The sequence below is a fragment of the Rhea americana genome, unplaced genomic scaffold, assembly GCF_003343005.1.
Source record: "Rhea americana isolate MKP2758 unplaced genomic scaffold, rheAme1 scaffold_233, whole genome shotgun sequence".
Lineage (NCBI taxonomy): Eukaryota > Metazoa > Chordata > Aves > Rheiformes > Rheidae > Rhea > Rhea americana.
Window position 1 is genome coordinate 220622 of NW_028186350.1, and position 23614 is coordinate 244235.

Below are 23614 nucleotides of genomic sequence, written 5' to 3' on the forward strand. Positions count from 1 at the left end.
CTCACCACAGCCTCTGGCACAGGGCCACCAGTTTCTGTGTCCTGGGATGGCAAGACATAAGCCCTGTTACACTGGTGGGAAATTTCAAAGTGATCAAGGATGGGGTTCCTTTGGTAGCCAACGCAGACACTCTTGTTTGCATACTCCCCTCCACTCACACAGTTTTATAAGCAATCTCCAGGCTTCTTTTGCTTACCCATGCATGGAGGATCCTAGAGGGAGCTTTAGTTTATCGCTCCCCCATTGCTGCACTTAAACTTGTCCCTGAATTTTCTGAACAGCATTTGTCTGAAATCTTTTATTTGCATTACTCTCCATGAATATTAGCTTGATAGAGCTCTTCTACCTTTTTTTTTCTCTTTCTATTAACAAAAGCCAGGAACAGCAATGACCGTTAACCTCCCTCCCTGCCCCCTCCACCGGCAGACAAAAAAACTGCAGTTCCACTGCCACAAGAAATATTTACAAGCCACAGAAACCTGTTGCTTTCGAGGAGACTTTCTCTCTGCAAGCTGAAAGGCAGTGTTTGTACAGATGCTGCCAGTAGCATGCTGGTATCTTCAGACGAGCTAGAGGATAAAGTAAAAGATTGGTTTTTTTGTGTGTTACTAAATCCATACAGGCCACTGTAACAGGTAAGAGTGTGAGGGAGTGTTGAGCGGGACCTCACCACTCAGAAAGAGATGCTCATGTACTATCTGGTGTGCAGGGAAACAGCTTCCGAGGAATTGGAAAACTTCAGCAGTCCAGGCCAGGGAGCTGTTGGGAGAAAAGATACTGAGCCTTTGAAATGCCTTTCTGAATTTATTGCAGCCATTTCTGAATACTCAGTAATTTTTTTTCCAAGGTGCCTTGAGGTTTCCCTAAGCAATTCCTCTATGTGCAGGGCTTGGTGGCTCTGGGAAAGCTGAGTTGGCATGCAGCTTTGCCAAGCACTACAGGACACTGCCCCTTACTGTGCAGTATGGGCACAGTGCTCTGTGCTATGCTAGTGTGACGGCATGGTCCCTTTGTCCCCCTCCTCTCCAAAGCCATGGTGAGAGGTCATCCTGTAGCCCACAGACCCAGCTCTGAAAGAGTTTTTCACGGGCCCATTCCCATGGGCAGTAAACATGCAAATACCTGGGAAAGGGACCCCAAATCTGTGCATATGCAGCAACACATGTCTTCTTTGGGCAAGGCAAAAAGGCACTCCAGGTACCAGCACACAGGTCCAAGGGGATAGTGAGAGTTCACAGAGGGCACTGAGGCTTTTCCCAAGAGATCATGTCATCTCCTCTGTCTCTGCTTCCTCATTTGCTGTGCAGGCACAATCCCTCCTCAACAGAGCAAGGTCCTGAAGCATACCACCATGGTGATGCCAGGAACCGAGCACATCTGTGTGCATCCAAGCTGCCACAACTCACCACGGAACACACGGTTGTGGGACCACAGCAGATATAGTAAGGTCTCGAGCAAGAGCCAAAGTGCCCTGGTCCTGAAGGTGGACAGGATCAGCAGCTGCACTGTGCTCCTGCAGAGGCTGAGATCAGCGAGCAGACATGCTCTGCTGGAAGAAGCTGGTAGTGCTAACTGCAATACAGGTCAAGGGAATACACCTAGCAGAAAGACAAATGAGTTGGGACAAGAGCACACATTTATTGTTGCTTACAGAAAAGCTGCCCATCATCACATTCATTTTGGCTCTTCAAAAAACCCACCAGAGCTCACCTTGAGGCAAGGATCACAATTTCTAGAGAAATACATGGTTAGGGAAAAGCACCATTGCATCACCGCAGCAGCTGAAATGCAGAGGAGCAAACACAGGGTCTAGCCAGGAGTAGCCAGGAGTAGGGAGCATGACTGCATACCAACCATAGCACACACACTTTAAGGTATCAAATAAAAAAAGACAGGACCCTAGCCAGAAGCACTGGAAGTAAATGGAATCAATTTTAGCCTTGCAATTCACAATGGCTTTTTCAAATAAATCTAAATGAGATTTCTAAAGCTCTTGAAGTAAAATACAGGGCACATTAATGTCTGCTGTCACTAGATAGCAGCATCAACAGGCTCAGCTGTAAAGGGTTGCTGTTCCCCTGGCCTTCCTAGAATTTGCATCTCCCCATTGACAACCAGTAGCTGCAATGCCCAAAAGAGAAGAACCAAAATTGGAGTAATGTTTTTGAAGAATTAACATCCCTCCTGGTGCTCACAGCTGGAAGTGGTTGTCAGATACAGCCAGCCTGGGCACTTGGCAAGGGAGGGTCACAATTCAGCCCATTCAAATAGTCCATGGAGAAGCTGAAAACCACGAGCAGCAGAGGGTTTCTATGGTGTGATCCTGCCTTCTGGCAGCTACAGACACAGACAGGGAAAATGTAGGCAGTAATTGCTTGGACAACATTGTTCCAACTGATGGGAGAAGGGTGGGGAACAAAGAGATCCTGCAGGACACAATAAACCCTTCGTTCCAGCCCTATGCCAACTCAGGACTGTCTTTTGCTTGCTTGGTTTTGGAAATAGGACTGGCGTTGACAGAGTTATGTCCCCTGGAGCAACAGCTGGCATGTGCACCGGATCCCTGTCCTACTCCTGATGGCCTCCTGCCACTTCTTTGACATTCTCAGCCTCCTTCAGAGCACCAACCGCTGGCATCCATGGGGATGGCAGATCCGGGATGCTCTTCTTGCCTTGGCTAAAGTGGTTGATGGCCATGTAGAGACTGCCCTGAGGTCCTGCCTCCTGCTCCGAGTAGTACATCTCCAGGACTGCTGGGCTGCAGTGCTTGTGCTGAGGAGCAGAAGATGAAAGCAGGAAGAGGCAGCTAGGAAGAGCCCAAACATCTGCAGCCACATTGCACCCAAGTGGCCCTGGCATGAGCACTTTGTGGGTGCCTTGAGGCCCAGCTCAGCCTTCGTGTTCTCCTGTGATGGCTCTGGGAACATCCATGCAGCAACCAGGCTGGTTCCCACCTCCAAGCCAGCAGTATCCCCAACAGCAAGGACATCTCTGCCCCTGCACACTCAGCAAGGCCAGGTAATACCTGGCTACCCTTGGTGAGACTCCAGGTCTTCCTCAGAAAGCCACCTCTCCTCTAGTCCCAGTGGAGGAGTGAGCAGCATCTTAAGGCCACTGAGGGTCCACATTCCTCTCCAGGCTGTGTCTGCCCACCCTCGACAGGCCAAGTACTCCCTCCCCAGTTCAGCTATGGGCTTGGGGCAGTTTGTGGTGCCTGCAGGAAGAAGTGTAAGGCCAATCATTCTCCCATCACTCCTCCTCAAGGGGGTCTGTGCAGATGGGGTATTTGCTGGGGCCTCCAACTCATTCTCCATGGTTAGAGATGTCCCAAGGAAGGGGGAAGGTGGCATGGCATTTGACCTAGTAAGGCTAGGTCCAGCTCTCTGTCATGCTTATGTCACAGCCTTGACAACGTCATTCAGGAGAMAGGACTGGGTTTGGAGCTGCCTGTGCAGAAGCTGCAGCAGCCCTGAAAGAAGCAGTCTGAAGCCCTCCAAGCTAAGAGACTGGGATTGGAATGGCATTATTAAGATGAATGTGTCGGAAAGAGTTCATCAGCCCCCAGGACCATACGCCCACCTTACCTTGAACACGAAGCCCTCAGGGCAGCTCAGTTGATCATACCACAAGGCCTTGTACATGACGAGCATGAGAAGGCAGGCGAGGAATGTCATTGTGACGAGAATGAGCCCCGTCAGCTGTGGGGACAGAAAGGAAGGGAGTCCAGGAGTACAGTTAGTCATAAGACAGGAGGAGATGGGGGGAATCAATTCAGCTGCAAGCGCAGCACGTGAGCTCTGGCCTATCCCTTCTGCATGCTACCCCGTCTGGCTCAAGTCATTTCTTACCTCACATATCCAAAAATACACCTGGCTCAGAACTCTTATCTCTTGGCAGCGGTGATCACTATGTACCTTACTAGGCTCATCTACCTTTTGCTCAGTCTCTTCTGCCTATGTGAGTGGCAGCACACACAGGGGACATGAGAGCATATTCTATTCCACAAAGCTAAGCCATCCTCACTGCTGTCTGAATCGTGTTGATATGGATGTTCCAGGCCTGACGGTTGGGGCAGGAAAACGGACAACATTTCCCATCCCTTGCTCAAACTGATGTGAAGACCAGGAGGGATTGGAGCATTCTTTGGCAGCATTACTTCAGGTGCAGGTAGAGCACCCCAAGGTGGAGTTAATCCATGGGCTGGTCCCTAAGCAAAATGAGGCTCCAGATGCCCAAGTGTCATCTTGCCCTTGGTGGGGACAGGGTCATATCATTGCAGCAGCATATGGCTTAACACAAACTGAGGTGGCTGAAAGGGCTGTGATGTGAGCATCCCTGGTCACATGTTGGTCAGCAGCTCAGTGTTGGCTTGACAAGAGGAGTTCAAAGCAGAGGGAGCCCTCTGAGGCTACCTCCCTTTCCGGAGGAGCAGGTCAGGAACAGGAGGCTGCCATGCTGGTCTTTATAAAAGGGACAGGTAACACTGCCTCAGTATACAGCAATGTGTTTCCTGGACCTGGCTTCTCTCTTCACTGCCAACAATGCAGGGAGGCTAGCAACTTGCAAGTTGCTGGGCTCAGGCTGCATCCAGGGGACATCAGGAGAACAGTAGCCTTGGAAAGAGCTCTTTGCCTGCCCTCCCTGGGCTGTCTCTGTAAGCTGAGGCTGTCATTTTGATCATGACTTGGGCTATGAAATGCAAGTGGTACAGCAGCTATTTCTGGTGCCACAAAATGTGCAGGCTCAGCCTAACTTGGAGCAGTGGAAGCCTATGGTCCCACTCTGCCGAGCTGGGTGGCAAAGTCCCAGCCAGGCCTCTCCACTGCTGGCATCCTGGCATCACTCCTTGCTGAGGTGCTTTGTAATCCCCTAGGCTCTGGCCTGAGCAACCTAAGGAAGATCCTGCCTGAATCCTGCAGTCAAGCTTCACTGCTTTACCCAGGTGCTGCTGGCAGCTGCAGGCAATTCAGATCTGCTTGCACCATGCACAGGAAATGTCAGTCTTTCCCAAATAAAATCCCAGGAGAGCAGTAAATACTGCTGGCTCTGTCAGCCAGGAGCCTACATGGGGACTCCAGTCACTGGAGCCCCCTGCCCAGATATGTCTTCCTCACTGTTTCTACTTTGCCACAGCTGCTGTTCCTCTAACATTCCAGTTTTGCCACAATTACTGTTCCTCCAACAGCTAGAAAGGCTGGAGAGTCACCAGGCCATGTTCACAGGCACAAAGAGGTCTCAAAGTGTAGGGAGGCCTTCCAGAGGGACTCTGCCATGGGTGTGTGTGTGGGGGAGTTAACCAGTGGGAACCTCATCAAGTTTAGCAAGGAGAAATGCAAAGCCTTGTCCTGGGATAGAGCAGCCCCGTGCAGAGGGACAGGCTGGGACTGATTAAGGGAGCACAGCTCAGTTGAGGCCACATCTAAATATTGTGTCCTGTTTGGGGTCCCCATTACAAGAAAGACATCTAAAAACTGGAATGAGTCCAGTGCAGAGCCACAGGGACGATGGGGCTGGAAGTCAGGGCATACAAGGACAGGCTGTGGAAGCTGGGCTTGTTCAGGGGGGAGGGAAGAAGGCAAAGGGGAATCCAACTGCATCTTTTGCTGCCCAAAGGGGTTACAAAGACAACTGGGCCAGACTCTGTTCACAGTCTTGGCTGGCCATAAGGAAACCATCCTTCCCCATGTGAGTGTTGCCCTCTAGGACATGGCCCCAGGTGAGGGGGAATCTCCAACTTCAAGGATTGCCCAGACTCATCTGGATAAAGCCCTGAGCAACCTGTTGTAGCTGTGATGTTGGTTCTGCTGTGAGCTGGGGTCAGACCAGAGACCCCCAACAAGAGGTGCCACTACCCTGAGCCTGGTTGTGAGAGTAAATTCACAGTAGGCAGCAACCTTGGCAAAAGGGATTTGTCCATAACTCATGCTTGGTGGGTGAATGGATAGGACAGGGCACATGCCCCAGGGATGCTGAAAATAGGGAAAACAAACCACGTGTGCAAGCAAAAAGTAGAGGTGGAAAAAACTCAAGAGGTGGCAGTTCTGCCAAGGCAGAGCTGAAAGGGYTTTGCTCTGAATGGATCAGGGTGTAAAGATGCATCAGACATGAAAAAATGAGCAGAGAAGGGAGGACTCCGGGCTAATCGGTCCTATCATTTACCCAGGCTGCACTGATCAGGGCTGACAGGATGCTGGCGCCTGCACCTCCCCTATCAAGAGGGCAGAGGCTGCCGAGGGAGCCAGCACAGAAAGAGCAGCTCATCTGGAAGATATTAGGAAGCAGAGAAAAATCTCACTCCACAAATGTCTGGCCAGCAGTCCTGACTGCACTCCCTGGATCAATTACACCAAGAGCCTAACGGCCAAAAAGGGCACAGAGCAGAGTAGACTCCGCTGCACAGAGTGCAGTGCTGCCCAGGATCTCCCTCTGCACTGCCATCCTCCCAGATTGGCATCGTGGGAGCACATTCTGCCCCTGCACCCTCTGCCTCTGACTGGTCTCGCACACCCTTCCCAGGATGTCCTCCTCCCTGCAGAGCCAGTAAGCCTCCTTGCCTCTTCAAAAGGACATCTTGCAGCTGCAGCTGCCCTCCCTGCCCAACCTGGGGCTGAAATATCCACCTGCCTGTCAAGATACATGCATGTGCCCAGAAATATCTCTTTCCTGGCATGTAGTGTAGACGCTTTCCCCATTGTAGCTCAGTAGCTTATTTTCCAGCACCCATGAACAACTGCCAGTGCTGTGGAGGAAGCACTTGTGGGTGCAGAGAGGGATATGAATTACCTTGACTTTTTCTGATACTTCATCATAGAGGTTTACATTCAGCTTTTTAATCCCTGGGATGTATAACTTCCTCCGCTGCTGCTGCTGAAGCTTATATTCTGTCCGGGTCTTGACAATCATCTGAAAAAGGAAAAACTAGTGACTGCCAGGCAGGAAAGGTAGAGTTATCCAGCAATGACCCATAAAATGACATGCACTTGTCAGATGTGCCGAGCCTTACATCCTCTGGGGATGAACCTGGGGGCCAAGTGACAAATTTCCAGCACTGTTCTAATGTGCACTGATCCTGTCCTCTGCAATCCACACTGCACCCTCAAAACTGCAGAGTATGTCTGACCCCAGCTTCAGGCAGGGCTGCAGTAACAGTGCACAGTGCAGAGGCTGCAAAATTGCAACCTGCAGGAAGTAGGACTGCCTGTGAAAATTTATTAGAGTGATAGGGGAGACAGAGGTGCCTGTGGAGATCTGGACAGTGGTTACAACAGCAGTATGCGGACTATGGCCTTTGCGCAAAGGGAACTGAAAAGCAGGCTGTGTGTCCCGACTCTTCACTTTAGACAGAAGAGGCTATGGCACTAGAGAGATGAAACCTATCTAGTCTGGGTATGCTGACTGCATAGGATCCCCTGTTCCCCTGACCAGTGTGTCCTCCCAAGTATCAGGTCATTGCTCCCAGCCCATGTCAGCAGCCTGCAGATGGTCCAGGTAGAAGCACTGCTTTGTCTTGCACACACTGACTTAGACTGAGCAGCAACACATCTGCTTAGCAGAAGGGAATTGCTCTGAAGGGAGGACCAAACCTCAGTGCTGCCTGCAGCAGCAAGAAATCGCTAGTCTCAACTCTGCTCCCTCACTGAGAGGGCATCAAGGAAACTGCCTGGCACTTCCCCATATGCCTGCAAACCTGCAAGTGGAGAGAGCTACAGAGTGATTCTGACCTCAGTGGTGCAGATAGGTCAAATTGCTTCAGAGACCCGGCTTTACCCTAGGGAATCGGTGAAGTCTCTCTCACTAATGCCACACCCTGCACACACATACACAGGCATGCATCCACCTGCAAACGAACACAAAGCACATGTACAGGTACAACAAATGCAGCACTAAAGTGTGCACAGGATGAGTACAGCACACGCATGCACACACTGGCATAATACAYGTGCACAGTAAAGACCTGCACCTCTATGTGGCACATACGTGCACACAATCATGCATGACACTTGCCACGCACATGCATAGCAGATGTGTACCACACCTGCCTGCACACACGTAAAGCACACATATGCATCAGATAGGTACACCACACACACAGTATATGTAAATGTACGCAGCAAAAAGCATACACATGAAGACATAGAGCAGCACATAAATACACGGCATGCACATACATACAAATGTGCATGCACACACATGCATTCATTTCCAAGCGAATCTAGAAAACAATATTCACACTCCCTTGAGAATAGGGATCTTTAATAGATGAAAACTAGTTCTCTTTTTCCTGTCAGCCCAGGAGAGATTCTTGTGTACTGCACAAGACTGCAAAGCAGTGCAAGACATGACCTAAGCATGTCTGTATCAGCATGGTCTAGCAGGAGCTGGAAGGAAGAAGCCACCTCACCACCCTGTGACCAAGCAAAGCTAACACTGATAAAGCACACTAGCCATCACAGGGCACAGCTTGTGTCTACCTTGTCTGGGAAGGGCTGCTGCAGTTGGCTGGCATCCAGCGGGGTTATCAAGGGAATATTATCAAAGTCATCACCACCTCCGTGCTGTTCCTTTTCAGGCTTCTCAGAGATGCTGGCCCCCAGCTTCACCATGGTCCAGTTCTGGCGCTGTGAGAGAAAGAGCGACATGGCTCACCAGCTCTGATCCTTGCAACTGCATCAAGACCCAACAGGCTTCCTGAGGTCTGGTGCGCTTGTGGCTTGGCCCAGCTCAGAAGACAGCCCTTCACGACTAATGCTGGGGTGCCAGGTGGAAAAACACTGCACAAACCCTCAGCTACTTGCCCAGAGTTCAGACCTGCACACTCTGAACTAGACCAGAGAAAGACATAGTTCCTGGGCTGAACTGAAATGCTCCAGCTTCACCTTCAATGATAAACTACAGCAGGGTGCCTGCAGTGGGGACAGTCTATAGCGAGGGCAAGCCTTGCACCTAGACCTCCTCCTCCTTTCCTCTGTGGGGGTTTTGGAGTACCTAACTTCCTTCTCCATACATCTAAGTGTCATGCTCCTGGCCTGTCCCTATTGGACGTCCCTAAACAACAGTCAGGTCCCTGAGCTTTCACACTCTGGAGCTGGTGTTGGGACCTTGCCTCCATCCGGTCCTGCAGGTAGTCTCCTCCACAAAAGGCAGTGCTTAACGTACCCATTCCCATCACTGCATGGCCACAGGGTGCTGTCTAATGGTGCACTGCTATGGGGAGAAGACAAGTTTAAATCCTGAGAGTCCTATAGATCTTTCCCTAGAACAGTCAGAGCTGTGGCTTGCTGCAAAGATTTTATGGGGGGGGGGGAAAGAAGAGGAAAAACATCCAGTTAGAGAAAAGAATAAGTTATCAAGCTAAAGAAAAAGACAGTCAGTTTTATAAGCCCCTCTTAAATAAATTTTATAAGTCCCCTCATCTCCTCTCAGATATTCTGCCTCATTCAAAGGCAAGCTGCTGTACCTGAGGGTCAAAGCAGAGGACAATCCTCGTCCCAAGATTCAACACTTCTACCAGATGAAAAAGTCCTTTCCCAGGCTGGGATTAAATCTCACAAGGGACTTACTCTGCAAAGAACCACAATCCTCTTCGCTGACTTTTCAGGGAGCAGCTTTTCCTCACAGAAACTGCAGGTTCAAAAGCTGCAGCTTGTGTACGTGTTCATTGGCATGGAGCTGCATGCCAACAGCATGCATGCCCGTGCATCGATAACCTTCCCATGGTAAAGGCAGAGGAAACGACAAGTAAAACCTACCTGGACACATGGACCAGAGGTTTCTTTTGTGGTATTTCTCCCTATGTAATGAAAGATCATTCACAAGCCAAACAAGAAGCTTTGTCTTGTGCAGGAGACAATGGAGAAGAATTTAGACTGCCCTAGTGTTGTAAAAAATACACTTTCAAAGCTTATCTCCTAGTGATAAAACAGATCAGTATATGGTTTGGTGACTGAAAGCTTTAGATTCATTCATTATCATCTGCATAGAAGGTTTCTATTGCAGGAAAGCCATGTGAGACCACGTAATGATGGGAAACTGTTCAAGGATGAGACTGGAATAAGAGAATGGAAACAACCAACTTGCAGAGTGGGAGGCATATCTGGCCAAAGCATCTGTGCCCTGCTTGGATCTGGCTATTAGTGTGGCCAAAGATGGCCTGGGCTCCCCAAGTCCTGCTGGTGGGAGCTAAGAGCCCCAAGCTGCTGGGTAGAGAAGTCGCAACAGGTTCACCACCTGGGCAGAGCCAGGATGAAGGCATTCTCGACTGCATTGGCTTGCAGTATATCCTCACCTTTGCTTGGCTGCAGCATCCATTTCATCTCTCTCATCGCTCTCCGAGGCTGGCATGGGCACACAGCAACCCCATCTGGCTCCCCAGACAATGCTGTAACCCAGAAGGGTTAGAGGGAGCAGAGACCATGCCAGGCTAGGGGTTATTCCTCTTCCTTGACTCTGCACAACATGTTTTCACCTCCGTGAGGGATCTCACGCCCGTCTACAAGGACTGCAAAATATCCCCTTAAACTGCACGGTGCAGAGCAAGGTGGAGCAGGCTAAGACCATTAGACATCAGCAGACAGCAAGTAGCCATCATCACAGCATGTAAATATAAGCACAACAGATGCTATGTCCTACTGAGTCTCCTCAAATGAGAAGGAAGATGACTGAAACCAGGATCTCCTCCTCAGCAACTCCCACAAAAACACATGCTGGGAAAACCAGCTCCGTCTCCAGGCAATTGAGTGTGGGCACACAGCCCACATTCATGCTGTGAGACTGGTGACAAGGGATGCAGCACACATCAGGACTCTGCAGTGAGCTGTGAGGGATGCAAGCCTGCCAGGACAACCTCTGGGGACTCCCCAATGAAGATGGGAACCTGTCAGGGCTTTTGGTGCACAGGATCAGGAATGAACGTACAGCATATCTTCCTGCAAAGACCACCCACCTGACACAGCCATGGTGGGAAAGCACAGGCCAGCCTACTCTGCCAGACTCACTCTGGGATCATCAGCATCTGATGATTTTTCAAGTTTTGCTCTGCAACCAGAAAAGCTACCGGCAGACTTCGAAACAAAGGAATACATCCATACTTCGTCAAACTGGGGCTTAAACCAGCAGCATGCAGAGCTGTGGAAAAGCCAAGGGAGACGGGAGTTTTGGCTTTGCTGCTCCTGAGAAAACACTTGTGCACTTCAGCTTCATCTAATACTTCTACCTGTATCAGTAGCTACTGGACATTGCCTTCCTCTACAAACTCAGCCTTTCTTACCATCTTTGACTGTTGCAGTTACAGCACTTACAGCATTGTTCTGACCACTTAGACCATGTACAGCGCTTTTATAGTGGGGACAAGCCTTGCACCTAGACCACCACCTCCTTTCCTCTGTGAGCGTTTTGGGGTACATCTTCCTATCCCCTGCACCACTCAAAAAACATAGACCTGCTCAGGAATCTCCAGGATTGCTTTATGCTGAGATCAACGATCTCTCTCTTCAAATTGGGGAAGACAGACCAGAAGCAAAGAAAACTGGTCTCTTTAGTTTATCCTGGATGCCTTATTTTAACAAAGCTCAGTGCTAAAAGGCACTTTTCTGTGACTTAACTTAAAATTGCTCCACAACACTAGGTAAAATATTGAGAACTTCAGGCAGTTTGGGATCTAGCACTGGAGTGGAAGATCTCAGCTCTGACAATAATATTTGATCCCCTGCCTAAAACCTGAGTTTAAGGTGCCCTGTGTTTTCTAGTTCCCTTACTTTTGCAGGACAGCTTTCAAATGGCACATGACTGTCACAAGTGGAAAGCCAGTCTCAGTTTCCACCCTACTAACAAACCTGCCAAGGCTGCTTTTATGAAGCGATGCAAAGGCTGGCATTGCTGCACCAGCGGCCCAGGACATTTTCACGTGGGTTTGCTTTGGCTGACACTGAACTAGGTGCTGTTCAAGATAACCCCGCCATGCAATTTTGAAGGTGAAAAAGAGGAACCCAGCCCCAGGAGGAGCCACCTGGGTAAGTGTGCCTCCTCCGAAAGGGCTTTGGCACATGTGTTTGCCTGACGGTGATGAGGGCTCTCCAGCCCCACAGGGCTTCGCTGTAGGCCTGCAGCCCCGCAGGAGTGTCCCTTCCCGCAGCCCACTCACCGTTATCCAGCCCCACAGCATCCAGCCCCATGGCAGCACTGTCTGCTGGCAGCGCAGAGGGTGCCTACACCCTGCTTTCCCCAGCAAGGATTGGAGTTGAGAGCTTTATTTCTGCAGAAAGTGAAGGCTGGAGTCCTTTGAGGGCTGAATTACCTGGCAGGCAGCCTCAGAGCCTCTCTCCCCACCCGGGGTGAGTGGCCTTTGGCTGGATCCTCTCTCGCCCATCGCGGCCATGCACCCCCCTCCCCGGCTGTGACCCCAAGGGCCCCTCCCCGATGGCAGCTCCGCAGCGCCCAGGGCGCCCTGAGGCCGGCGGTGCCGCAGTGGGCGGGGAGCGGCCGCCGTGAGGAGTCTCGCACAGCTTGGGCGGGCGGCGGGTCAGAGCCCCCCGCCGTCCCCGCGTCCCCTTCCCGCCGAGCCCCCTCCCGGGGCGCGCAGCGGCCCGCACTCACCCGCCGCCGCGCTGCCTGCAGGGCTGCGCCCGCCCCGCGCCGCGGCCCTCGTTGCCCGGCAACGCCGCACGCGCGCCGCGCTCTGAGGGGGCTGCGCGCGCCGCGGGCGTTACGGCATTCGCAGTAACGCGCCGGGTGCACGCGCGCCCCGCCCCCCGCCCAACGCGCGTGCCGCGCTCCGAGGGGGTCCGCGCGCGCCGCGGCCGTTAACGGCGTTCGCGGTGACGCGCCGCGTGCACAACCCTGAGCCGCGCTTGGCTTCGCCGCCGAGGGTTTAAACATGGGACCGGGGACGGGTATGGCCAGTGGTGGGTGGGTTTTCTCGTTGTAACAGCCCCGCTGAGGCAAAGTTATTCGTCTGGTTGTCAGAAAGCGCCCCCCCCAAGGTGGTGAAATATCCCCAGAAGAAATGCCTCAAATTAACCGTCCAAAAAAACCTGTGGGACAAGACATCACAAGAAGTGATGCCTCTTTAGGGCCTATTAAAAGCAGAAGCATAAGCTGCAAGAAGCCCATATTTTGTTTGTGAACTAATGAGAGGTTTGCAGGAACAGCATTAAAATGCATCACTGACCTATTGCTCTAAACTCGGGAAGAAGTGCTCTTYACTGCGCAAAATGCAGCCAGGTGCCTGCACCAAATCTGAACCACTGTTTGGCTTTTACAGGGGGCAGGGGTGCATCCAAGCATTGCATTCCTGGTCGGCAGCTCCCTTTCACAGAGAAAACGCCCTCAAACAGAAAGTCAGATCATTTTCTCAAAATCACAGCCATTAAGCCTGCAAGCTTTTAATATAAATATTAAAACAGGCTGTAAACAGGAACTGGGATTTCTCCACACATATTATGGGCAGGTATCCTGGGGTTTTGAGTGGTGTTTGAAGTGTGGTCACAGGCATATCACATGCTTTGATCAAGGCCTCAAGCTTTCAAGTTAATGCATTTATCCTTTTCGGTTAGTGCAGTTCATAAAATATTTATGGGGGCATCTCATAAGTAAAAGAGATGGGCTGCTCGCTGGGGGAGTATCATTTACAATAAACGTTGATCTTCCTCTTGAAAAGCAACAGGAAGGATTGATGGCCCTGGAGACGTCCCACGGTGGGTGAAGTGCAGCCACGTCCCACCAGTGGCTGCCCCGCCAGCCCTGCCCCCCGGCACTGCCCTTTGCCCACGGGCGGCCTCCACATGGGGCCAGAGTCCACCGACGGTGCAGCCATGAACCGGTAAGGCCCTTGGCTCTTTCCCTGAGCGAGCTCAGACAGGTCCCCGTGGCCCCCCTGCCGGGCACCAGGCCCAGCCACCCAGGCGGCTCAGCAGGACGCAGGTGCCAGCAGGACCTCACAGCAGCCTGGAGGCAGCCGTGTCCAAGGGAGCGGAGCGTCATTGCCGCAATGTCCATATGGTGGCCAGGGCTGGACCAGGGGCCTCTAGGCCCTACCTCCCATCCCGTCGCACAGCCACAGGCTCTGGGAACAGGGAGGCCCAAGAGGGATCTAACATTGGTGGTGTAGTGTAGGCTCCTGGGGGGAAAGCATAGCCCATGGGCATGCCGTGGCACCTCAGGGACAGTGGGTACAAGCAGGGACAGGGGGTGCAGGTACTGCTGATGTGGCTTTGCAGACCTCTGCCAAAACGAATCCCTTGCGTCTCCACAGCTTCACCATCCTCGTGGGTGCAGCTCTCCTCCTGCAAGTTCCTGGGGGCACCCAGGTAAGGTTGCACCAAGCTGCTCTCGTTTCTGCTGCCCAGCCCTGTGTCCGAGTGCCTTGTGGCTGTCAGCTACCTGGCCTGCTTGCATCTGGTGGCATTGGAGCTTGAAGCCCGAAGACTTCTAAAGGAACTGGTGTGATAAGTGGCTCCAGGCTCTCCCAAACATCTCATCCCAAACAAGTCTCTCCTAAGGCAGACTTAGGCACCAACCCCAGGACCCTGCATTGGAGCATGGGGAGGTCTGGCGTATAACACACCACCAGCACCGTGTGTTGTGCTGTCCTCAGGGGGAGACAGTTTTGGACAGAGTCTGGCTGACAGAGGGAAGCACAGCTTTCCCTGCATAAGGGCTAGGACCCTGGCTCACAACCTCACCTTTCCTCACCTCTCTCCTTGCAGGCACTGAGCAACACCAGGGGAAAGCAGCTGCCTACCGGGCTGGATTCAATCAAGGAAATGTAAGAGGTGTTGGAACTAGGGCGGGCAAGCCCCTCTCCTTGCTCCTTTGGGTGACATATTGGGGACCACCACCTCTTTTAAAGGGGAAGATACCCCAAATTTGAAGTTGGGGGAAGGTGTGGTTTGTAAAAAACAAGAAACAAAAACCAAGCTCAGCATGTAATCTCAAAGCATTTTAGGGGGAATACATTTTTCTCACTGCTTTGTCTGCTGAAAATATGAGGCTCCCAGCTCAAGTTTTCCCCATAAATCACCCAAATTCTCTCAGCTTGAGGTTATGGCTATTTGTCCAGTGCCTGCAGCACACTGTAAAAACGCTGCTGCCATTGTACCTGTCTTTCCCATGGTGAGGTCCGTAAGAAAAGCAAGCCCTGATGTTTTATCAGTTAGTATAGATCCAGCCTGTTCTGAGGATAAGCAGCAAAATTAGGCAGCTGGATAACTTAGTCTAAATCCTAACAGCCTACCTTGCCAGCCAAAACCAGTTAAAAGGGGTGCATGGATACTGGTAACAGCTTGCAATGAGCTCACTGGGCCTCACTTAGCAATTGCTGACTTGGGGTCAGACCTGGACACAGCATTGCAGGTAAGGACCCCCCCTTCCGCTAACCTGCATCAGTTCATGTGCTTTCTCTGGTGCCCTACCTGAGGGTTAGGTTTGCAGCGCACTCATTGCTGGGTGCTTGCCGGATCTGGGCTGGCTCCATCGGCAGCTGGCCAGGGTAGGAGCACCAAGCCATCAGTGAAGTGAGACGACAGCAGTCGGCTATTTTTGTTTCCTCATTCCAGCATCCTGGGTATAAAAGCTGTAGAGCCTCCAGAAGAGGGTGAGATAAATGAAGATGTTGAACCAGGAATAAAGGTCTTCTCCAGTAATGCACAAGCCTGGAGAGGTAAGCGTGATGGAGTGTCTGCCCCTGCGCCTGGCCCCCTCTGCGCACCCCTTCCCCCCCACACCCATGATGGGTCTTTTTTCTCCTCCAGGTCCTCCTGGAGCCCAGGCCATAGAAGGACCTGAGGAGGACCGTGATCACCTCCACCATCCCAAAGACAATGCTATTGAAGATATGGAACATGTGCAGCGCCCAGCTCTGCCCCGCAAGGTGCAGAATGGCCCAGAAGAAGACTGGGACCATATCTACCATGGCCGAGAGGAGGAGATGTGACTCCACCTTGGAAAATAAAAAGAGGGTCTGAGCTGCCCCAATTTCTCACTGCAGCCCTGGATTTCCTCAGGGAGAGTTCATCTCCCCACCTGGCCTCCAAACCCCTTCAATAAACCTCATCATCTCTGATCCCAATCTCAGCAGGCTCTTCATTTCTGCTAGAAACCTGTCTAGGCACAGCACCACCATGCCTCATCCCAGCAGCATTGATATTCCTCTGTAAGACGGTCCCAAAATTTGGGGGATCACCATCCTCAGGGATTGCCCAGGCTCACCTGCACACGGCCATGAGCAGCATGCTGTACCTGTGAGCCCCCAGACAATGGAGTGGGAAGGGTGCCAGCCTGCCGCAGGGACCACAGAGGGGAAGGGATGGGCCCACGGGCTCTCCTCCCAGCAGTGGTTGGTGGCCACTCAGCCCATCACCTTGGCCTCGCTTCAGCCTATGTTGAGGGATCACTCACCCCTGCTTGCCAACTCTCTGAAGGATGGGCTGAGGCAGGCAAACTCATCGCATGGATGTTAGACCAACACTGGGCTTTGGCTTAGCACTTAACAAGGAGGCATACACCAGACTGGGCAATGGCCAGTGTGCCTGGGAAAAACTCATCCCATGAGCAAAGGGTATGTTGCTGTGAAGACCCTGCTAACAGCCAAGAGATAAAGAGCACTCCTGCCAGGCACAAGTGGGCCAGGAAGGTGCTGGAGGATATCCCGTCAGCAGGGACTCAAGAGTCTATACCATGATGGGGCTGTACTTGCCTGGCCTCCATAGGAGAACAGTACAGTGAGGGGTTCAGTCAGTGGCAAACCTCCAGATCTCCCAACTGAAGGGAGCCAGGCATATTCGATCTGCCCACAAGGAAGCTCAACCTCCCAGCAGTGCCAGGAAAGCCTTTTAATAGCAATCACAAGCTGAGCCCTGATTCAGATCATCTCACTGAAGGGAAGGCATTAGTCATAATCAGGTCCACAGCCCCTCCATGTGGCACAGCGCTGAGCTATGCTCCTTTTCAGAGGGCTGGCACATCCGGGATGCTCTGGGAAGTGGCAGTCACCCCTGATTAGGCACGTGGGTTGGTTAAAGAGGCGTGTTGTTATGACCGCTGGGCAGCTGGTGTCTGAGGGGATAAAAGGGACATCTGTCCCTGTCCTGTGCTGGCCCGGAGCCCTTAGGTACGCATGGGCCCCATACAGCTCAGCTGTTGGTGAAGTTTGCCTTCCGCTTCTCCACAAATGCAGCCATTCCTTCCCTCCGGTCGTCCTGTGAGGAGAAGGAGAAGTTCAGGTGCTGCGACTGTCCTGCTCCCACCCACACCCTGCTCATGGGGCCAGCCAGATACTCACGGTGGCAAATGTGGCATAGAAGAGTCTTTTCTCTGTCCTGTTCCCCTCTGCCAGCGTGGTCTCGAAGGCTGAGGAACAGAAGACAAGTCAGGAGGAAAATGAGCACACCTAGCTCAGGTGAAAAAGCCCCAACCACAAACCCCTTCATCCTCCTGGCTGCATCACGTCTCAGTGACCCAAAGCAAGAGCCCGTCACGGGTGACACTTCAAACACTGACATGCCCAGAGCTGCCTCAGGACAAGCTCAAGCCCTTGGCTTGTGGCTGGGAAGCTCCCCGACGCATTCAAGCACACCAGTGCTTCCCATACACTTTTGGGATGGTAGGTGATAGTCCACCCATCCAACGCTTGCGTGCATTGCAGCACTTATGCCAACATCTCTGGCTCTGCTCATGAGCCTAGGAAGTTGGGTATTTCCAAACTTTCCATGGATCCACCACAGCACGCATCGGTCATTGCACTCAAAGCCCTCAGCATCCCCAAATCTGCCCAGCCCATACCTGCATTGACAGACTCCTTCGCGATAGCTGTCACCAGCTTTGAATTGCCAGCAATCTTCTCCCCACAGCTGATGGCTGCTTCTAGCAGCTTCTCCACTGGGAAGATCTTGCTGACAAGACCTAGGAAGGACAGGGGAGAAATTTTGGGGCAGATGGCTCCCCTCATCTCAGCATCTCCTGGACACCCAGTAGCTTCTGGGCTAGGGACTCAGGGGGGAACGGCTGGGCTCTTACCTGCTTCTTTCGCCTCCTGTGCGGAGATCCTGTCTCCGGTGAGGACCATTTCCATTGCGAGTGACTTCCCTACAGCCCTGGTCAGCCTTTGCGTCCCACCAGCTCCTGTGGTTAATCAGGGAAGACCCATCAGCCACCCTGGGCTAGGTCGCCCATGCAAGCCAGGTTTGACAGTGTTTTGACAACGTGGCCGGGTGCTGATTTGTACTTTCATCAGCAGGATGGCTCATCCATGGCCCAGCGTGCCTCTTCCCCTTGCAGATGGGGCAGCGCACAGCAGCRGCTTGCCCTCCGTGAGGTTACCTGGAATAGTTCCCAGCAGGATTTCCGGCTGTCCGAAYTGTGCCTTCTCCCCGGCGTAAATGATATCACACATCATGGCCAGCTCGCACCCACCGCCAAGCTTGGGAGATGAGAGACGGGGGTTAGGAGCCAGGAGCCCACACATGCTACATTCCCTGCACGCCAAAGCCAAAAGCAGCTGCAACAAGTGTCCGAGCTGACCCCACCACTGGGACGGGGGGATGCAATGGGGGTCCTTTTTGGGGATCTGCCCCCGTAAGACTCACCGCATAACCATTCACAGCTGCTATGACTGGTTTGCGAACTGTAGCTACCCTGTTCCAGTCAGCGAGGAAGCCACCACTGTAACACTGCTGGAAAGTTTTGTTCTGCATCTCCTTTATATCAGCACCAGCTGCAAAGAGATATGCCATCAGTYGCCCTCGGTGGTTTGCAGCAGTAAGAAAAATCCCTATGGGGCATTCCCTGAAGGCATGCAAAAAATATATACATATCCCTAAGAGAAAATTCAGATGGGACCTCAGAGAGGTGATGAGGACATGCTATGGAGCATCGCATGTCCTCTGTGCTGCCAGAGCAGGGGCCACGGCGCTGCACGATCTGCTGGGTGCAGCGGGACAAGTGAGGAAACGTGTTGGCTGAAAAACCAACCCTCCTCAGTGGTTGCCCCAAGCTTCGCTCTGGTGCCGGGGTGTCAAGGATGAAGTAGCCCAYGGTCACGCTACCTGCGAAGGCCTTCTCACTGCCGGTGATGACGATGGCCCCCACCTGTGGGTCGCCCTCRAAGGCATCCAGCGCCTGCCTCATCTCCCGCATGAGCCCATCGCAGAGGGCATTGAGGGCCTGTGGCCGGTTCAGCTGGATCAGGCCCACGTCCTGCTTTGCCCCCTTCTTCTGCACCACGATGTACTGGAACGGGGCACCTGCCGTGGCCAGCGAGAACCCAAAGGTAAAATCAGTGGCTGATTTAAGATCTGCATAAACACATCTTATGMCACTGGCTGGATATGATCAATAAACTGCTCTAATCTCTCCTAATTTCAGATTATCATGATAACTAAGTGAACCTCCCACTATTGATTTGAATATCAAATACTAGCATTTAAGATCATCAGATTTACCAGGCAATAATGAACTAGATCAGGTTATTATTAGATTCAACACTGATTTAAGATTAAACTATCCTAATAAAGTTATCTTCTAATATAAAGTGAGGTATCAGTCGATCTAAAGTCAAGTGTTAATTTGGTGACTACTGAAGATTCCCCAAAGATTCCATGTCTGAAATTTAAAGCTGCAGCGCTGCGTCACGCTATTTTAAGGCGACCTTCAGAGTGGACTTTGCTAAAGGTCATCAGCGGGGAGCAGGATTTAACTCCAGCAGCTTCAGTCTGACACCCTTTGCTTGCAGGGACTGTTCCTGGCCGTGATGATCGTCCCGTGCTGGGTGCCGGATCCTGGTGCACAGTGCCAGGCCCGTGCACAGAGCTTGGATATTTACACATGGTGCCAGGCCAATGCACAGCCCTCCAAGCGTGGTGCTAGGACCCCTGCGCACAGTGCCAGGCTCGTGCATAGTGCTCGCCAACCCAGTGCACGGTGCAGGCCAATGCATGGTGCGGGCACGGTGGTGCACGGGGCCCGGGCCTGTGCATCGCGCGGGAATTCCGGCGCACGGGGCCTATGCGTGGTTCTGGGAGCCCGCTGCAGGGATAGCGGCACAGGGCGCCACCCCGCCCCCTGGGCCCGCCGCGCTGCCCCCCGCTCACCGGCGCTGCAGGCCCGCGCCCCGGGGCAGCGGCGGGGCGGCGGCGGCAGCAGGAGCGCGCGGCGGCAGGAGCGCGCGGCGGCGGCGGGCCGGAGCAGCGCGCGCAGCGCGGCGGCCATGGCGGAACGCGGAGCGGCCCCGCCCCGCGCCCCTTGGCCGAGGAGGCCCCGCCCCCTCCCCGCCCCGCCCCGCGTTCCCGAGCCAGCGGRTCAGCGGCTTGTCCCTGTCGCTCTGTGGGGTGCTGCAGCAGGGTTCCCCTTCACATCCTCATCCGCTGAGATCCCAGATGCAGCCTGGCAACAATGTCCTCAACACGCCCGTTGCGACATCCCATAATATAACCTAGCAAAATGCTTCAGGCCTGCTAGGTTTGATCGCAGGGCCTGGAGCTGCTCTAGGGGTGCGCTCCAGGAGCAGACCCTGTGACCACTATTTTGCAAACACACACACACGCAACGTAGCCCTGCTGCTGCGTGCACATACCTGCAGGCATGTGATACATGCATCCACACTGTCTGCAGGCGGCACCCTCAGCCCTGGGTGCGCCTGCCCAACACGCACACCCAGGGGCTTAGACCTAAGTGTAGTAAAAAGGCAAATCTCCCCAGGGTGTCCTGGGCACATGACAACCCCTTTGCTGCTAAGAATGGGATTAAAGGGTTTAAAAGCTGCTCACGTCAATGCTTGCGCAGCCACGCTGCACCCGGCATCCCTGGCACAGCAGAGCAGCTGCTGTACAGGGATGAGTGCTGCGACACAGGGTGGGATCCGATGAAGACGTGCCGAGAGATGGAAGGGTTTTTCCGTTTCCCACTTCCAGGAGCCTATAAATAATGTATATCCGTGCGTGGTGGCACGCATCCTGCCCAGCGGCCGGGGCCCCCCTGCACAAGGAAGCTGCCTCTGCACGTTGCCACATGTCCTTGCATCACACCCGCACGTGCACACGTGCAGGCACCATAGGCTGTACATCTCTGTGCAAACCCACATGCACACACATCTCCTGGTAGGCATGCACATTTTTGGGGGGTGTGAATGCAGTCAGAGGCCCTGACCCATCTGTGTGCACGTATTCACATGCCTATGTGTCCCCCAACTCATGCGCCCACACAGCCCACCCCACTCTCACCCCCACATTTGCATGGGTGCACACACAATCATACAAGTCTGAAGCACTCCTGACCACACATCCAGCCCACTGTGCGCATGCAGTCATGCATCCCTAAACCCCCTGCATGCACATGTGTGCACACCCACCCTCCAATGGTTCCCTTGCAGCTCACCCTACATGCGCACACACACACGCAATCATACCTATGCAGCTCACTGTGTGCACGCACGCACATGTGCACCCATCGCATCCCTACAGCTCACCCTGCATACACGCACCCCCGTTGCACYGCGGCAGCTCACACTACACACACGCACACCTGCAGCTCTCCATGCACACAGCCCCATTGCACTTCTGCAGCTCACGCTGCATGCACACACGCACACAGCCACACCCCTGCAGCTCTCCCTGCCCACGGACACGCACACGCGCGCAGCCCCGAAGCTCGCCCTGCGCGCCCCCCGCCCCGTCACGTGCCCCCGCGCAGCCGCACGCAGAGCGGCGGCGCGCGGCTGCGGGACCGCGGCCGGGAGCGGAGCGGCGCGGAGCGGCGGCTCCGGCGCGGTGAGCAGTGCGGCCGGGACCGGAGGGGGGAAGGGGGCGCGTGCACCGGGCAGGGGGCGCGCGCCGCGTGCAGCCGTGCGCGGCCGTGCGCCACCGAGCGCGGGCGGATGGGCACCGTTGCGCGGGGCGCGCCCATGCGCAGGTGCGCGGCTGCACCGCCCGCTACGTGTGTTCGCGAGCGTGCAGCTTGCCTACCGTTGGGAGTGTATGTCCTTGGCACGCAGGGGCTATGTGAGCGTGCAGCGCATGCACAGGCACACGCATGAGCATGCAGGTAGCTGGGCACTAGTGTGGTGCACACACACGTGCACACACTAATGTTGGGGGGTGTGCATGCAGCCAAAGACAGGCACGTGGGCACACGAGGCATGCACAAGTACACAAGCAGCCAAGCAAGCATGCTCATGCATGCACCTGTGCATGGATGTGCAGCAGTACACGAGTGTGTGACTGTGCACGTGTGCATCCCTGTGCTGGGGGAATGCCCACAGCCTGTGAAAACTCTCTTTGCATGTGCAAATCCTGTGCAGGTGTGCATSTGCAGTGCAGATCTGTTGGTGTGCACACAATTCACGCATAGGTACATGCAAACCTTATATAGGGCTGTATGTCTGCATGTGCACTCATGAATATAGGAGGTGGCTGCATACTCCACCCTTGCACATGTGTACGCACATCTGCATGTTGTACGTTGGTATGTTTAAGAGTATGTCCCTGCATCTCATGCATGGTTACATGTAGGCCTGTAGGTGTGCTTACAACTTGTGCATGAGTGCCTGCACACAGCACATACTGGTGTGCGTGCTTGTGCAAGCATGCCTGTGTGCAAGAGTGCAGTTCACCCACAGTTGCATGTAGTTTTTTCCCTGCACCCCATACATTGGCACATGTATGCAACTCATGTACAGGTGCATGCACACATGCACGATCTATATGCTGGCCCATGCACACATGTGCACACATGCAGCATGGGGCATATGTGTGTATATGCGAGCATGTTTACACATGCACCTCTTGCTGTGATGCATGAACAGGCACATATGCAAAGAGTGCGATGAGTGCAAGTGCAGCCCAGGCATGTGCATGTGTGCACACTGAACCAGCACAGGTGGCTTTGTGCATATACATACAGCCAATGCATAGAGCCACCTGCAACCTGTGTACAGGGTGTTGTATGTACAGCACTGGTCGGCTGTGTCTGGCGCACGGTCCAGAAGTGAGTGCCCAGACTGCAGTCAGCGGGGAGGCCCTGCAACATGAGCTGAGCACCCTAGGGTTTCCCTTGTGCCCAGGTCTGGCCAGCCCCACGGCGGGATGAGGAGGAGGACGGCGGCGTGCTGGACACTGATGCTGCTGGCCGCTACTTTCTGCGACGTGGTGGCTGGAAAGGGCGGGCGCGGCGGCGCCCGGGGGGCAGCACGCGGCAGTGCCCGGGGGGCCTCCCGTGTGCGAGTGAAGGCAGCCCCCCGCTACGGCTCCGCCAGCGCGGCCCTGCGGGTGATGGGGGCGGCCGCAGCAGGCGCCGCAGCTGGCGTGGCAGCRGGAGCCACCCTGCACAGGGCAAGGCTCTCTGGGGAACTCGACGGAGACAGCGGTGCTGAGTACAGGGACACCAATTGGACAGYCGCCGCCAGCTCGTGGACATCAGCTGCCCGGGCCTGGGACTCTTCGGGCTGGGCCATGTCCTGCCTCTGCCCACTTGCTGCTTTCCTCCACCTCTGATGCTGGGCCCTGCTCCTTACCCTGCCTGGCACAGCCGGCGGCTCGACCCCAACCCTCAAAAACCTCACAGCTGTTTGGGGGGACCTAACCGTGCCTGGTCCRGCTGTCTCTGTTTTGGGACATTGTGAGGGTAGGAT

The 23614-nt window shown here is 53.9% G+C and overlaps 3 protein-coding genes across 5 annotated transcripts; 1 reads left to right on the forward strand and 2 right to left on the reverse strand.

The window, feature by feature from the left end:
* Positions 1-1624: 1624 nt before the first annotated feature.
* On the reverse strand, positions 1625-15658 carry CALY (calcyon neuron specific vesicular protein). 2 transcript variants are annotated; one of them, XM_085306134.1, is made up of 5 exons: positions 15408-15658; positions 8472-8618; positions 6784-6903; positions 3585-3698; positions 1625-2772 (listed from the first exon to the last, which is right to left on the reverse strand). In XM_085306134.1, the coding sequence occupies exons 2-5, from the start codon at positions 8601-8603 to the stop codon at positions 2569-2571; spliced, it is 570 nt and encodes a 189-aa protein (XP_085162260.1). In that variant the 5' UTR covers positions 8604-8618; positions 15408-15658; the 3' UTR covers positions 1625-2568. The 2 variants fall into 2 exon arrangements, with proteins under 2 accessions (XP_085162260.1, XP_085162259.1); XM_085306133.1 differs by lacking the exon at positions 15408-15658 and adding an exon at positions 12592-12668.
* Positions 13779-16038, forward strand: PRAP1 (proline rich acidic protein 1). The gene is made up of 5 exons (XM_085306171.1): positions 13779-13816; positions 14249-14303; positions 14703-14761; positions 15552-15655; positions 15747-16038. Exons 1-5 carry the CDS (start codon positions 13779-13781, stop codon positions 15926-15928), a joined length of 438 nt encoding a protein of 145 aa, XP_085162297.1. The 3' UTR covers positions 15929-16038.
* A 773-nt stretch (positions 16039-16811) lies between these two features.
* ECHS1 (enoyl-CoA hydratase, short chain 1) lies at positions 16812-20214 on the reverse strand. 2 transcript variants are annotated; one of them, XM_085306132.1, is made up of 8 exons: positions 20082-20214; positions 19038-19235; positions 18579-18706; positions 18313-18412; positions 18010-18114; positions 17776-17895; positions 17276-17343; positions 16812-17192 (listed from the first exon to the last, which is right to left on the reverse strand). In XM_085306132.1, exons 1-8 carry the CDS (start codon positions 20197-20199, stop codon positions 17127-17129), a joined length of 903 nt encoding a protein of 300 aa, XP_085162258.1. In that variant the 5' UTR covers positions 20200-20214; the 3' UTR covers positions 16812-17126. The 2 variants fall into 2 exon arrangements, with proteins under 2 accessions (XP_085162258.1, XP_085162257.1); XM_085306131.1 differs by having other exon boundaries at positions 19038-19238.
* Between the last annotated feature and the right edge of the window lie 3400 nt (positions 20215-23614).

Bases quoted from the DNA above. Each gene is read 5' to 3' on its own strand.
- PRAP1 (XM_085306171.1), top strand. From the start codon at position 13,779: ATGGGGCCAGAGTCCACCGACGGTGCAGCCATGAACCG. The intron at 14,304-14,702 runs GTAAGGTTGCAC...CTCTCCTTGCAG, and splicing joins AAGTTCCTGGGGGCACCCAG to GCACTGAGCAACACCAGGGG. The intron at 15,656-15,746 runs GTAAGCGTGATG...TTTCTCCTCCAG, and splicing joins TAATGCACAAGCCTGGAGAG to GTCCTCCTGGAGCCCAGGCC.
- CALY (XM_085306134.1), bottom strand. From the start codon at position 8,603: ATGGTGAAGCTGGGGGCCAGCATCTCTGAGAAGCCTGAAAAGGAACAG. The intron at 6,904-8,471 runs GTAGACACAAGC...TTCCTTTTTCAG, and splicing joins AGCAGCCCTTCCCAGACAAG to ATGATTGTCAAGACCCGGAC. The intron at 2,773-3,584 runs GTAAGGTGGGCG...TCTGCTCCTCAG, and splicing joins CTGAGGGCTTCGTGTTCAAG to CACAAGCACTGCAGCCCAGC.